The 13,457-nt window shown below is 38.9% G+C and overlaps 1 protein-coding gene across 2 annotated transcripts in view; it reads right to left on the reverse strand.

Annotated features, from left to right (window-relative positions):
* Positions 1-13,457, reverse strand: part of Brca2 (BRCA2 DNA repair associated) — a 63,881-nt gene that overhangs the window by 14,624 nt on the left and 35,800 nt on the right. For both annotated transcript variants that reach the window (XM_070003002.1, XM_070003001.1), the window contains exons 16-20: positions 12,978-13,165; positions 7,441-7,611; positions 6,139-6,484; positions 2,591-2,746; positions 2,337-2,481 (exon numbers count right to left, since the gene is read on the reverse strand). In XM_070003002.1, coding sequence (XP_069859103.1) covers positions 2,337-2,481; positions 2,591-2,746; positions 6,139-6,484; positions 7,441-7,611; positions 12,978-13,165 — 1,006 coding nt within the window. The remainder of the gene's footprint in view (positions 1-2,336; positions 2,482-2,590; positions 2,747-6,138; positions 6,485-7,440; positions 7,612-12,977; positions 13,166-13,457) is intronic.

Consider the following 13,457-nt stretch of genomic DNA (forward strand, 5'->3'; position numbering starts at 1 on the left):
AAATGGCAAGACTATAGGCATAGCTCAAGTGATAAAGCACCAGTGGTGAGCAAGAGAGCCAAGTGAAGCTGGGCACTGGTGGCTTACACCTATAATTCTAGCAACTCAGGAGGCTGAGACCTAAGACTTGTAGTTTGAAGCCAGCCTGGACAGGAAGGTCTGTGAGACTCTCTCGCCATCTAACCACTGCAAAGCCAGAGTGGAGGGAGGTGTAGCTTAAGTGGCAGAGTGCTAGCCTTGAGCAAGAAAAGAAGCTCAGGAGCTGGGAATGTGGCTTAGTGGTAGAGTGCTTGCCTAGCATGCATGAAGCCCTGGGTTCGATCCTCAGTACCACATACACGGAAAAAGCTGGAAGTGGTGGTGTTGTGGCTCAAGTGGTAGAGTGCTTGCCTTGAACAAAAGCAGCTCAAGGACGGTGCCCAGGCCCTGAGCTCAAGCCCCAGGACTGGCAAAAAAAGAAAAGAGAAAAGAAGCTCAGGGACAATGTCCAGTCCCTGAATTCAAGTTCTAGGACTGGCACCAAAAAAGAAAAAAAAATAAAGCCAAGTGAAAGCTTGAGGCCCTGAGTTCAAACTATGGAGCGCATGCATGCACAGGCAGACACACAAAATTAAACATAAAAGCACTGACTTTTATTATGCAAGTTGATACTGCAGGGGTATTATGTTCTAGTTCCTTGTATATCAACACATGAAAACTAAATCCAATGAAAGAAGTACAGTGATGTAATAAGATAAGAACAGTGGAGTTGGGGATGTGGTTTAGTGGTAGGTAGAGTGCTTGCTTAGCATGCATGAAGCCCTGGGTTTGATTCCTCAGTATCACATACACAGTAAAAGCTGGAAGTAGCACTGTGGCTCAAGTGGTAGAGTGCAAATCTTGAGCAAAAGAAGCTCAGGGAGAGTGCCCAGGCTCTGAGTTCAAGCCTGGGACTGATAAAAAGAAAAAAAAAAAGGCTTATGGGAAAGTAACCTGATATTCTCTCCGTCATTGCTCCTTTTTTCCTAATATCAAAAACGGATTCTCTAGATATGTGAGTCCTGAATCTTAAGAAAGACTTTGCTTAAGGTTCTGAAGAATGCTGAAGCATGTTATTTTTTACTCTCCAAGACAATTACTAGTATCTGAAAGCTTTGTGTTTTCAAAGAAGATAGATAATTCAAAATCAGTTCAATGTTATTTCTGAAATATATAATAATATTTATAAATAAAATTCAAAGGTAGAATTAAGAGAGAATCTATTACTCAAAGACAATTTGCTTAATAATAAATATTAAATTAGAAGTCTCTATAATTTTCTTCTTTTTGTTCAAGACTCGGACCTGATATTGAACTAAGAAACTGAATTAGGTATCTGATGTTTTTGCTCACTGGCTGGCATTCTATTACCTGAGCCATGCCTCCAACCCCACTGGTTGTTTTTATTCCCTGAAATTGGGACTTGAACTCAGTATCTGATGCTTTTGTTGTTGTTGTTATTGTTGTTGGTCATAGTACTTGAACTCTGGGCCTGGGCACTGACCCTGAGCTCTTCAGCTCAAGGTGAGTGCTCTACCACTTGATCTACAGCACCACTTCTGGTTTTCTGGTGGTTAACTGGAGATAAGGGTCTCACGGACTTTCCTGCCTGGGATAGCTTTGAACCGAGATCCTCAGATCTCAGCCCCCTGAATACTTAGGATTATAGGCGTGAGCCACCAGTGCCTGGCTAGTATCTGATGGTTTTGCTCATTGCTTACATTCTACCACATGAGCCATGCCTCCAACCCTAAAACATTTTTTTTTTTTGGGTCTGGTCGTGAGGCCTGAACTCTGGGCCTGGGTGCTGTTCCTCAGCTTTTCAGCTCAAGGTGAGTACTCTACCACTTGAGCCACAGTGCCATTTCCGGTTTTCTGGTGGTTAATTGAAGCTAAGAGTCTCATGGACTTTCCTGCCCAGGTTGGTTTTGAACTGCTATCCTCAGACCTCAGCCTCTTGAGTAGCTAGGATTAAAGGTGTGAGCTACCGGTGCTCAGCTCTAAAACATTTTTTTTTGTTTTGTTTTGTTTTTTTTTGTCAGTCGTGGGGCTTGAACTCTGGGCCTGGGCGCTGTCCCTCAGCTCTTCAGCTCAAAGCAAGCACTCTACCACTTGAGCTACAGTGCCACTTCTGGTTTTGTGGTGGTTTATTGGAGATAGGAGTCTCACGGTCTCTCCTGCCCGGGCTGGCTTTGAACCGCGATCCTCAGATCTCAGCCTCCTGAGTAGCTAGGATTACAGGCGTGAGCCACCAGCGCCCGGCTCTAAAACATTTTTATATGAAAAAAATCTGTATAATGTTTAACTAACTCATTTACCTTCATGCTTTTCAAATTCTGTTTGAATTTTAGTGAATAAAGCTTCTAGTTTCTTTTGTTGGGCCTCTGCAAATTTTGTTGCTTCCCTTTCTTCTTCTCTTTCATTTCGAAATATATACAATCCTGATGGTGTCTTCTCCATCCACTGCAGAAGCGTTGTATTAGAAAAAAGTATAACAGAGAGGGAAGATTTAAATTAATTGTTCCAAAAGAAAAAAAATTCAAAAATTAAAAAAATTTCAAAAATATCATACCTGTATAGGATATACTCTTTGAACAATGACATCAGCACAACCAACATTTCCTCCATCACTGAATAATGATGACAAGGGCAGAGGGAAAGGTCTAGGATCAGGAAAGAATCCAAGTTTGGTGTGCCAACAGGCAGGCCGAGTACTATTAGCTGAAATCTGTACAAATTCATGAATAAATCACTTTAGAAGTTCAAAATATGCTCAACTCTATTAGAACTTTCATAAGTTTTCATGCTTTTAGGTCTGCTTTTAATAATCTCATGAGGATTAGTAAAAAGTGATTATTTGGAAAAATTGTAGAAAAGTAAAAATAATTTCAAAACAGTACTTAAAATATAGAACCCTGATGTTTATTTACCAACTGTAAAAAATATTTCTAAGGCTGTTACCTAAATATTTCTACTGGTTAAAGAACTTCAATTTAGACATGGTGGATTAAAATGTATTTATTTACCTAGATTTCCTAAAAACCCACAAGTATAAATAGAACTAGAAAACACAGAAAATGAGACATCTTCAAAAGTTTGGAAGCTATGTATTTGATGGACAAGTAAATGACAAAAGCAGTCTGAGAATAATTATGGCTAATAAAAACGGCAAACACTGAGCTAGGGGTATTAGCTCAGTGATATAGCACTTACTATGGTACCTGATACGTGGCATGGTGTTAAGTGCTTTATAGCTACTATTTGTTTTTTTTTTTTTTTGGGGGGGGGGCTTGAACTTAGGGCCTGGGTGCTATTCCTGCGCTTTTGTGTTCAAGACTAACTCTCTTACCACTTCAGTTACAGCTCCACTTCTGGCTTTTTTGAATTTAACTAGAGATGAGTTTAAAGAACTTTCTTGCCCTGGCTAGCTAAACTGGGGTCCTCAGATCTCAGCTACCAGAACCTTGCTAGGTACTAACATTTAATCTTCATCATAATGCTGAAAGTTATCTCCACTTCACAAACAATAAAACCAAAGTATAAAGAAAAATCACATAACCTGGCCAAGATCAGTCAGCCAACAAACTTCTTGTAAGAAGCCTATACAACACAAAATAATTCAAAGAACACACTCAGAAATTGGAGGCTAAACGTACTTCTGTAGGTAGGAGCATAAGGCGGGGCAAAAGACAGGATTGGAAAGAGTTAAAATCTGTACAGGTAGCAAAGACCCTAAGCATCCAGGTGGCTGTTCCTCTGCCTTACTACAAACCAACTAAGGGGGCTTCTCTTTTTGGAGAGACTGAGCCACATATAACCTGACCACAAAGGCGGCAAAGGGTAAGGGAAATGTATTGTTATACTGAAAACAAAACTAAAACCCATATGCTGGCAAGTTCCTCTATTAGTATCTTTATTTTGTTCAGCTCTTAATAGTCACTAATGTCCCACTGAGAAGTTTCACTTGAGTTCCAGTCAGCTCACTGATTCTCCTCTCTGGAAGATGTCTTATCAGATTGTCATCATGGGTTAAGGCAAGTCTCCTACCTGAGAGACCCAAACAAACAGAAAAAGAGGTACTCACTGGTAAAAATGGCAGAGAGGAAAAAGAAACAAAACACACCTAAAACTCAACATTATTCAACAACTTCAGAAACATGGGGTCAGATTGCATCTACAAAATAAGAACCAAATGTAGCAATGACCACAAAAAAATGTAGGGAGTAATAAAAGGGAGACAAGTTTCACTTAAAAGATTTAAAGAAAACATAAAATTACTCTAGAAAGCAGGAAAAGAGCAGAAGACAAAACAGGAGAAGCCAGGCGCCAGTGGCTCACGCCTGTAATCCTAGCTACTCAAGAGGCTGAGATCTGAGGATCATGATTCAAAGCCAGCTTGGGCAGGAAAATCTGTGAGACTCTTATCTCCAACTAACCACAAGAAAAATCCAAAGTGGCACTGTGGCTTAACTGGTAGAGCAGCAGTAGCCTTGAGCTGAAGAGCTCAGGCCCTGAGTTCAAGCCCCAGAATTCAAAGCAACAACAGCAACAACAACAAAAAAGGAGAAAATACACAGAAAATTAGAACAATCTTGGAGGCCTACTGCCCAAATATCAGGAGATCTAGAAAAAGAAAAATGAGAGTAAATTCGTTACAAAAAAAAAAGACTCAAAACACACCTCTACTTCTGGATGTTTGTTTTGTGGGTAATTGGAGTTGAGTATCATGGAGGGAGGGTCGGGGGGCGGGGGGAGGGAAGGTAGAAAAACAAAGGAAGGGGTAACAAGTTTAACAAGAAATGTACTTATTACCTTACTTATAGGACTGTAACCTCTCTGTACATCACCTTGACAACAAAAAAAAAAATCTAAAAAAAAAAAAAGCCTCATGGTTTTTTCCTATCTGGCCTTGCTTATAACTGAGATCCTCAGATCTTAGCTTCCTAAGTAGCTAGAATTATAGGCCTGGCTATTGCTTATTGAGCTTTTGTTTTATGTAACCTGATTTACATGTTACTCTTTCTAAAGCATTTAACTGCCTTGCAAGGAGGCATTTTTATCTGCCTTTTCTGTAAAAGGATGACAAGCTAAATAAGCTGCCTGAAAATTATGGTAATAAATGGCAATGCAATGAAATGAACCAAAGCCTAAGCCTGTATTCTTTTCATGTAGTCAGTGTATGTTTCAGGTGTTAGCCACAGCTAGGAATGCTATACATCAGGCTTTTGTGTCTTATTTATAATCCTTTATGTACTTTTGTGTATGTGATTATATTTATAAATATATATATATATATAAATAAATCCTAATATATTTTATCTATTTTTTTGCTTATGTGGTGCTGAGGAATCGAACTCAGGGCCTCATGCATGCAAGGCAAGTGCTCTACCACTGAGTCACCTTCCCAGCCCTATATTTTATATTTTTAAAACATGTATCAGAGGCTGGGTATACAGCTCAGTGTTCACCTGCCTTGCATATACCAGGCCATGGTAGCAATCCTCAGAAAGGGACTGAGGGGGGGAATGGCCCAACATGGAGTTAAAGCAAAATAAGTATTTTACCTTAAGTATGCTTAATTTACAAAATGCCTTCCTTAATTAGAGGGATTGAAAATACAAGAGAAGTAAATCATCAACAGTGTTACCTCATAAATAAATTCCAACAGCAATACTGCACATCATTCAACATGACAATACCCTGCGAACATGGTTTCAAATCTACACAGTGATGAAAAGTTCATTTATTACTACATATTTGAGAAGTACTTAAATCTAAATCTCTACGGTGTAACTGGACTAGGAACTGAGCCAAGAAAAAGGGGAGAAGCAAAACTAGGCGAATCAAGGGCAATAAGGGCTCGAGGTACCAAAACTCAATTCTGGTGCACAATTACTTTTGTTCTCTAATTCAAATTACATTTAGCTCAAGAAATAACTCTGGTTCTCCCTCAAACAACTCAAATTGTCTGCTGCTTATATTAAGATTACCAGTATACTTTGAAGAAATGCAGCATCCTTAATGATATAACTAAATATGGTACCTTAAGTGTAAAAGTTCTCTAGAATTGAAGTGACTCAGTGACTGCTTCTTAGAAGAGTGCACATTAACCGAACTCACCTTTAACATAAGAGAGTCTGGGGCTTCCAGAGGTGCACAGGCATCAGGGGAGCCTATCAGCTCTGCTCCATGAGTAATGATCTTATGTCCCACAGCCAATCTCCCATTCTTTAAGAGAGCTAGGAGCGGAGGGTCTAACTGGGCCTTGACAGGATACCATCCATCTGTAAGTTCGAGCATCGCCACATTTTTGGTATCTGCACCATCAGTTTTGTTGCTACAAGTTTCAGATGTACTTGAAATGATGTCAGAAACACAGAGAACCAGTGTCTTTGCAGGTGTATCATCCCTTTCCATGATCTTTTTTATGGCTGACCTTTTGCTTCTATCAATTTCCATGTCATATCTAAAAGTAAAAACCAAATGCCTACTTTAGAAACTGTGCATACAGAACTTCATTGTAAACAAAGTCACTGAAATACTGGGAATAAAAATTAATTTGTCAAAGAAATGCTGGGATGATTTAAACACTTTTATCTTGAAATGATATGTATTAAAATTTATGTTGTTAAAATATGCATACTAAGGGCAAAAATGCTTTATTTGGGACTCCCAAATAATGGCTCAAATTAGCAATTCATATTCTTCTCATATTCCAAGAAGTTTTTAGGGGCAGGGGGTTTAAGCCCAGCGGAAGGGCGCCCACCCGGCGCGCACAAGGCCTGGGTTTGGTCCTCAGCCCTGGAAAAAAAAAAAAAAAAACAACCAAGAAGTTTTTAAAGGGGGCAGGGAGGGAGGAAAGGGGAAATAAGGGGGCATCTGAGAGGTGATGAGAGAACAGCTCTACACAACATGAATTAACAGTGTGCCATGGGAGCTGTAACTGACCACTGGCTTCTACATCTTTTTTTTTTTTTGGTTTCAGTACTGGTGCTTGAACTCAGGGCCTTGAGCTCTTGCTACACTTTTTCACTCAAGGCTGATGAACCACACCTCTACTTTTGGCTTTTTGCTGGTAATTGCAGATAAAAACCTTGCAGGGGGAGAGGGGAGTATGGGAAGGGATGGGAAGGGGAAACAAAGAGGAGGCAACAATGCTTGATAAGAAATGTACTCGTTATCTTGCCCATGTAATTGTAACTCCTCTGTACGCTATTCTCACAATAAAAAAACAAAAAAACCTTTCAGGGTTGTTTGGCGGGTGTTAACCTTTGACTCTCAGGCTCCTAAGTAGCTAGGATTATAGGGCTGAGTCACCAGCATCTGGCTTTTTACATTGTCTTTCACACAAAGTTGTAGGCTACACAAGAGCCTGAATCATACAGCAGTATATAATTACTGAAAGCGATGCTTTCAACTTACCTGTACTTTAGTTGAAGAAGCACCCTTTCTGGGTTTAGGCATCTATTAGCAAATTCCTTAGGAAAAGAAAATTCCATAGCTGCCAGCTTCCATATAAGCCATCTGTAATGATTATAGGCCCAAGCTCTAGAAATAAGTTTTGGATCCACACCAGGGGTGTCACACAGAGCCCTGAACAAATAAACAGAATAATGAAAACCACATAGTATGAAACTGGATTCAACAACAATGATTATTACCTGTATAAAAAACTCAACTGTGCAATATCATTCAGTAAGTTTGTATGAGTGAACATATAATCCACAATATCTTTATATAGTTTTGAAAAATATAACATAGAGCATACAAATAAAGTATTAAATTATTTAATGATGTAGCATATGAATGAAAACTCCATTTAAGAAAACAGTCAAAATAATAATTTCAACTCATAGAGGTGTTTCTGGAAAATGAGTCAATAATTTTATTTTAGATTATTTTCTTACTTTTCAGTAATACTGGGATTTGAATTCATAGCCTTGCCCTTGCTTAGCTTGGCTCTACTACTTGAGCTACATCTTCGCAGTGTTTTTTGTTTTTTCAATTTTCTGGTTATTTTGGAAATGGCATCTAGTGTACTTTTCTGCCCAGGATTTCCTAGAATCACCATCTTCCATATCTCAGCCTATTGAGTAGCTAGGATTACAGCCACCAGCACCCAGCTTTATTTTTCTTATTAAAGAGAATAGTTTTTAGAAATTACACAAGAGGGGCTGGGAAGCTGGCTCAGTGGTAGAGAGCTTGCCTTGTATGCATAAGGCCCTGGGTTTCATTCCTCAGCACCACATAAGCAGAAAAAGCCTAAAGTGGTGCTGTGGCTCAAGTGGTAGAGTGCTAGCCTTGAGTTGAAGAGCTGAAGGACAACGCTCAGGCACAGAGGTCAGGCCCCATGACTGACAGAAAAAAAAAAAAGGAAATTATACAAGAATGATCTGCTATGTGTGTGTGTGTGGGGGGGGATGGGGGGAGATGGGAAGGGGAAACAAAGGAGGAGGTAACAATGCTTGATAAGAAATGTACTCATGCCGGGTGCTGGTGGCTCACGCCTGTAATCCTAGCTACTCAGGAGGCTGAGATCTGAGAAAAGAGGTTCAAAGCCAGCCCAGGCAGGAAAGTCCGTGAAACTCTTATCTCCAACAAACCACCAGAAAACCGGAAGTGGCACTGTAGCTCAGGTGGTAGAGTGCTAGCCTTGAGCTGAAGAACTGAGGGACAGCACCCAAGCCCAGAGTTCAAGCCCCACGACCAAAAAAAAAAAAAAAAAATGTACGCATTGCCTTGCTCATGTAATTGTATTATAACAACAATAAAAATGTACAATACAAAAATGTAACAATAATAAAAAAAGAATGATCTGCTATAGTTCTGGGGTTTTCCTTCTCTCTTCTCAAATTTCTAATTCTGCCACATTTCTTGTTTTTATGCTTAGTATTAACAGAAATAATCAAAAGAGAACCTGAATTCAGTTCCCCCTCTACACCTATAGTACCTATATCTTTACATTTGGCACCGCCCCTTATTTGTGTACTAGCTCCCATACTGTTATATAATCAAGATCATATACTTAGAACATGGCTCTGCAAATGTATCATTAATATTTCCCTCTTTACTGGACAGTATCCATCAACATTAAAAGGGATTTTTCTTTGCTACATTAAAATACACAAGTAAACTAATGCCTTTTAATACACCTCCTCTGAGTATCATTTCTTTGCCAGTTTAAATAACTTCTCCAAACTTCATGTTGAAACTTAACCCTAATATTATGAAGAGGCAAGGTATACTGGTCTGTCCTTGAAGGGGATAATGGGACCCTGTTTCTTTTGCATTCTGGCCAGGAGGTAAGGGGTTCTCCTCCATCACTCCCATCATTATGTGTGCCTTGTCTCAGACTCAAAAACTAAAAGCCCACCAATCAATCATAAACTGAAACCTTTAAAATGGGAAACATTTTCTCTTTCTAAATTGATTATCTCTTGGTTTTGTTACAGAAATAGAAAGAGACATAAGATATATGACTAGCTCATACATCACATCACCAATTGTTCTTTCTGTATCTGGCAAAATTTACCAGCACATTTTCTTTTTTTTTTTTTTTGTAAAGCACACAAACAAATCAGAAATACCACCTTTTGTTCCTACTTTGCCTTCTAAATACTTTCCCTTTCTCTACCTTTCTGCTTGGCAATTCCTGAAAAGGCAACTGTATTCATTGTTTCTAACTCCTCTTCTTCAATTGCCATTTAACTGTACTTTAATCAGACTTTCACTCTACCAATCTAATGAATTATTTTTTACTAAAACTTGAATAACCTCTACAGTGGTAAAGGCAGTGGGTCAGTTCTCATTCTTCAACTTAACAATTTTCTCCAACAGCAACTGTCATAGTCAGGTATTTTCTATTCCTGAAACTTGATCATGTGCATGCAACAAATATACTATACTTTTTTGCATTTATTTCTAACTTTTTTGGTCGTTCTCAGTCTGTCAGTCTCTCCCTCTCTCTTTCCTTTTAAATTTTAAGACAGATGCTTGGTATGTAGTCCAGGCTGGCCTCAAACTCAAATCCTGCCTAAGTTTCCCAAACACTGGATTTCAGGCATGTGCCACCATGTCTGGTATCATTCTCTTTTTCATGGCTTTAAGTTCCATCTATAGGCTGACAACTCTTGAACTTCTCTCATACTCCAAAACTGTTTACCTACATGTCTACTATCACATCTCAAGTTTCAAATATTCAAAGATGAGCTCTCAATTTCCCTTCCATCTTTTGCTCTTCTCAGTCTGGTAGTTACATGGCAACTGTTCTTTCAGCCATTTTGAAAAAGTAATCTTTGGGGGCACTGTTATCCTCTTCTCATACTCTAGATACAATTCTTAAGAAAATTTTGATGGTGCCACCTTCCAAAAACACTCAGAATCAAACTGCATCTTACCAACTCCCAAGCCGAGTCCCATCAACGATCTCACATTTTGATTATAACAACAGCTTCCTAGACTCTCAGTTTCTACCCTTGTTCCTATTTCTCCAGGCCAAGGTCCAAGGCAGTCACAGTTGTTTTTGAAAATAAGTCTGACCACATCACCTTCTTAAACTTTCTAATGGTTTACTCAGAATAAAAAAATTGCTACTTGGGCTGGGAAGGTAGCTCAGTGGTAGAGAGCTTGCCTCATATACATGAGGCCCTGGGTTCCATTCCTCAGCACCACAAAAAAGCAGAAAAAGCTGGAGGTGGTGCTGTGGCTCAAGTGGTAAAGCGCTATTCTTGAGCTGAAGAGCTGAGGGACAGCGCCCAGGCCCAGAGTTCAGGCCCCACGACTGACAAAACAAACAAACAAACAAATAAATAAATAACTACTTAAGGAATAAATGTCAAGTTTCTCAGGAATATCTCTGAGGTCCCATCTTTCTGCCTCTCCTCTTCCAATCATTCATGTTTCTTTCTGCTTTAAACTCCCCTCCTTTCTTTGGCGCTGCCAAGGATCAAACCGAGGACCACGTGCATATTGGCAAGCACTGTAGCACTGAGCTACACTCCCATCTCACCTAGTTCTCCTGTCTTCTTCCCACGGCACTCCAACTATACTAATTTCCTTCTTTTTTTTGATTACTTCAAGTATGCTTCCTCCACCAAAGCCTCCTACGTGTTTCCTGACTGTCCTGTGATAACTTTCAGTAACACCTCCAGGACATTTATAAAATGTCACTGACTCAGGGATGCTTTTGGGATGATACAGGAATAGTAATTTCCCTTACTCTACCACTTTTCTAACTTTTAACATGCAATTTATTTATTTAAAAATCTTTCTGTCTTCTATCGCCTCTAAAATATAAGACTCAATAGGACAGAGATCTTTTTGCTTTGCTTTATTATCTATCCTAGTTCTCAGAATAGTACCTGTACATAGAAGGTGCTCAACAAATATTTGTTGAATGATCAAAAGACAATCAATAGCGAGGTGCCAATGGCTCATGCTTATACTCCCAGCTACTCAGGAGGTTGAGATCTAAGGATTACAGTTTGAAGCCAGCTTGGGCAGGAAAGTCCATGAAACTATTATCTACAATAAACTACCAGAAAAGTTGGAAGTGAAACTGTGGCTCAAATGATAGTGCGCTTTAAGCTCAGGGATAGCTTCCAGGCTCCAAGTTCAAGCCCCAGGACCGACACCAAAATAAACTAACAAAATAAAAATAATAATAAAACAACAAAAACACTCCAAAAAGTTTCTTGAAAATTCAGGAAAAGTTTTACTACGGTCCCAAAACTATTAATTTTGGAAAGACATTAAATGTGGAAAGAGATTTTCAAGAGGAAAGGTACTGGAGAAAGGATTGACATTAATATGTGGTAATATATCCTGATAGAGAGAAAAATTGTGTTTGTGTAAACAATAGAATCAAATGTGGTAATATACTTTCCATACTGTAATAGAATCAAATGTGGTAATATACTTTCCATCCTGTTGATGTTTTAGAGTACTGAGATTTTCTAGTTATTTTTATAACTATTATTTAATTTTTTAAATTTTCGGTTTTTTTTTTTTTTTTTGGCCAGTCATGGGGCCTGAACTCTGGGTCTGGGCGCTGTCCCTCAGCTCTTCAGCTCAAGGCTAGGGCTCTACCACTGGAGCCACAGCACCACTTCCGGCTTTTTTTGTTTATGTGGTGCTGAGGAATTGAACCCAGGGCCTCATGCTTGCAAGACATGCACTCTACCGCTGAGCTACCTTCCAAGCCCAAATTTTCGTTTTATTTTTATTTATTAAAATATCAGTATGTGCTGGTCTTAGGGCCTGAACTCAGAGCCTAAGTGCTATCCCTGATCTTTTTTGCCTAAGGCTGGTGCTCTACCCATTGAGTTGCACCTTTATTTCTGGCTTTCTGGTAGATAATTGGAGATAAGAGCCTCATAGAATTTCCTGCCTAGGCTGGCTTTGAACTGCAGTCATCAGACCTTAACTCTCCTACTCAACAGCTAGGATTATGACAGGTGTGAGCCACTGGTGCCTGGCATAGTTATATTTTACATTCACTAAATCTACAATATAAATGAGTAAGACATATTCTTGGGTCTACCATAGGCCAATTTAAATTTAACTTTCCCCATCAGTTCTTTTTAAGTGCATAGGAACAATAAAAACACATTCATAATCATTGTCTAAAATAATATGAAGCATAAAAATTAGATTTCATAATTATGCTAAAAATTAAGATTTCTTGCCTGTAGTCCTAACTACTTGGGAAGCTGAGATCTGAGACTCATGCTTTGAAGCCAGCCCAGGCAGTAAGATTGAAGTGGAGCTGTGGCTCATGTGGTAGAATGCTAACCTTGAGCAAAATAGCTCAGGGACAGTGACCAGGGGGGCGCACACACAAATTTTAACCAACTTTTTAATTCAGGAGCCATAATGAAAAAGAAACAAAAGGCAATTGTGAAGACAGGGAAGACAGAAAATGTAAAAGTTAACATAAAACCTCCTTTTACATACAGTACCTATAAAATTCTTCTTTTCCAGCCTTTCCATCCTCAGATGGTATGAGCCATCCCCCATCAGCCAACTGAATTCCTTTTCCAGAATGTAAATCTTCCTTACTAAAATAATCCTCAGTATGAAACTGAAAAGACTCAGCATTTTTGCTGTTTATTTTTATACAATGCTTCGAAACGCCATACATATAAAGCTGAAGAAATACAAAAATTTAATGAGTCAAATACATAAAGTTGTAGAATAAAAACAATTAAGCTGAAAGTAACCTTTTAAAACTTTGCATTTAAATACTAAATTGTTAACAATAAAAATATTTAGGTGGGCAGGGATAAGAGGTGAAACTTGGGGAAAGGTGAAGGAAGGGGTGACACTGTTCAAAAAATTAAGTGTACGCATTACCTGACTTATGAAATGGTAACCCTTCTATACAACACCTTAATATTAAAAAATATTTACTACTATAGGGATATAATTCAGTGGCAGAT

This window comes from Dipodomys merriami, unplaced genomic scaffold, assembly GCF_024711535.1.
Source record: "Dipodomys merriami isolate MVZ:Mamm:240054 unplaced genomic scaffold, mDipMer1.0.p SCAF_6, whole genome shotgun sequence".
Classification (NCBI taxonomy): Eukaryota; Metazoa; Chordata; class Mammalia; order Rodentia; family Heteromyidae; genus Dipodomys; species Dipodomys merriami.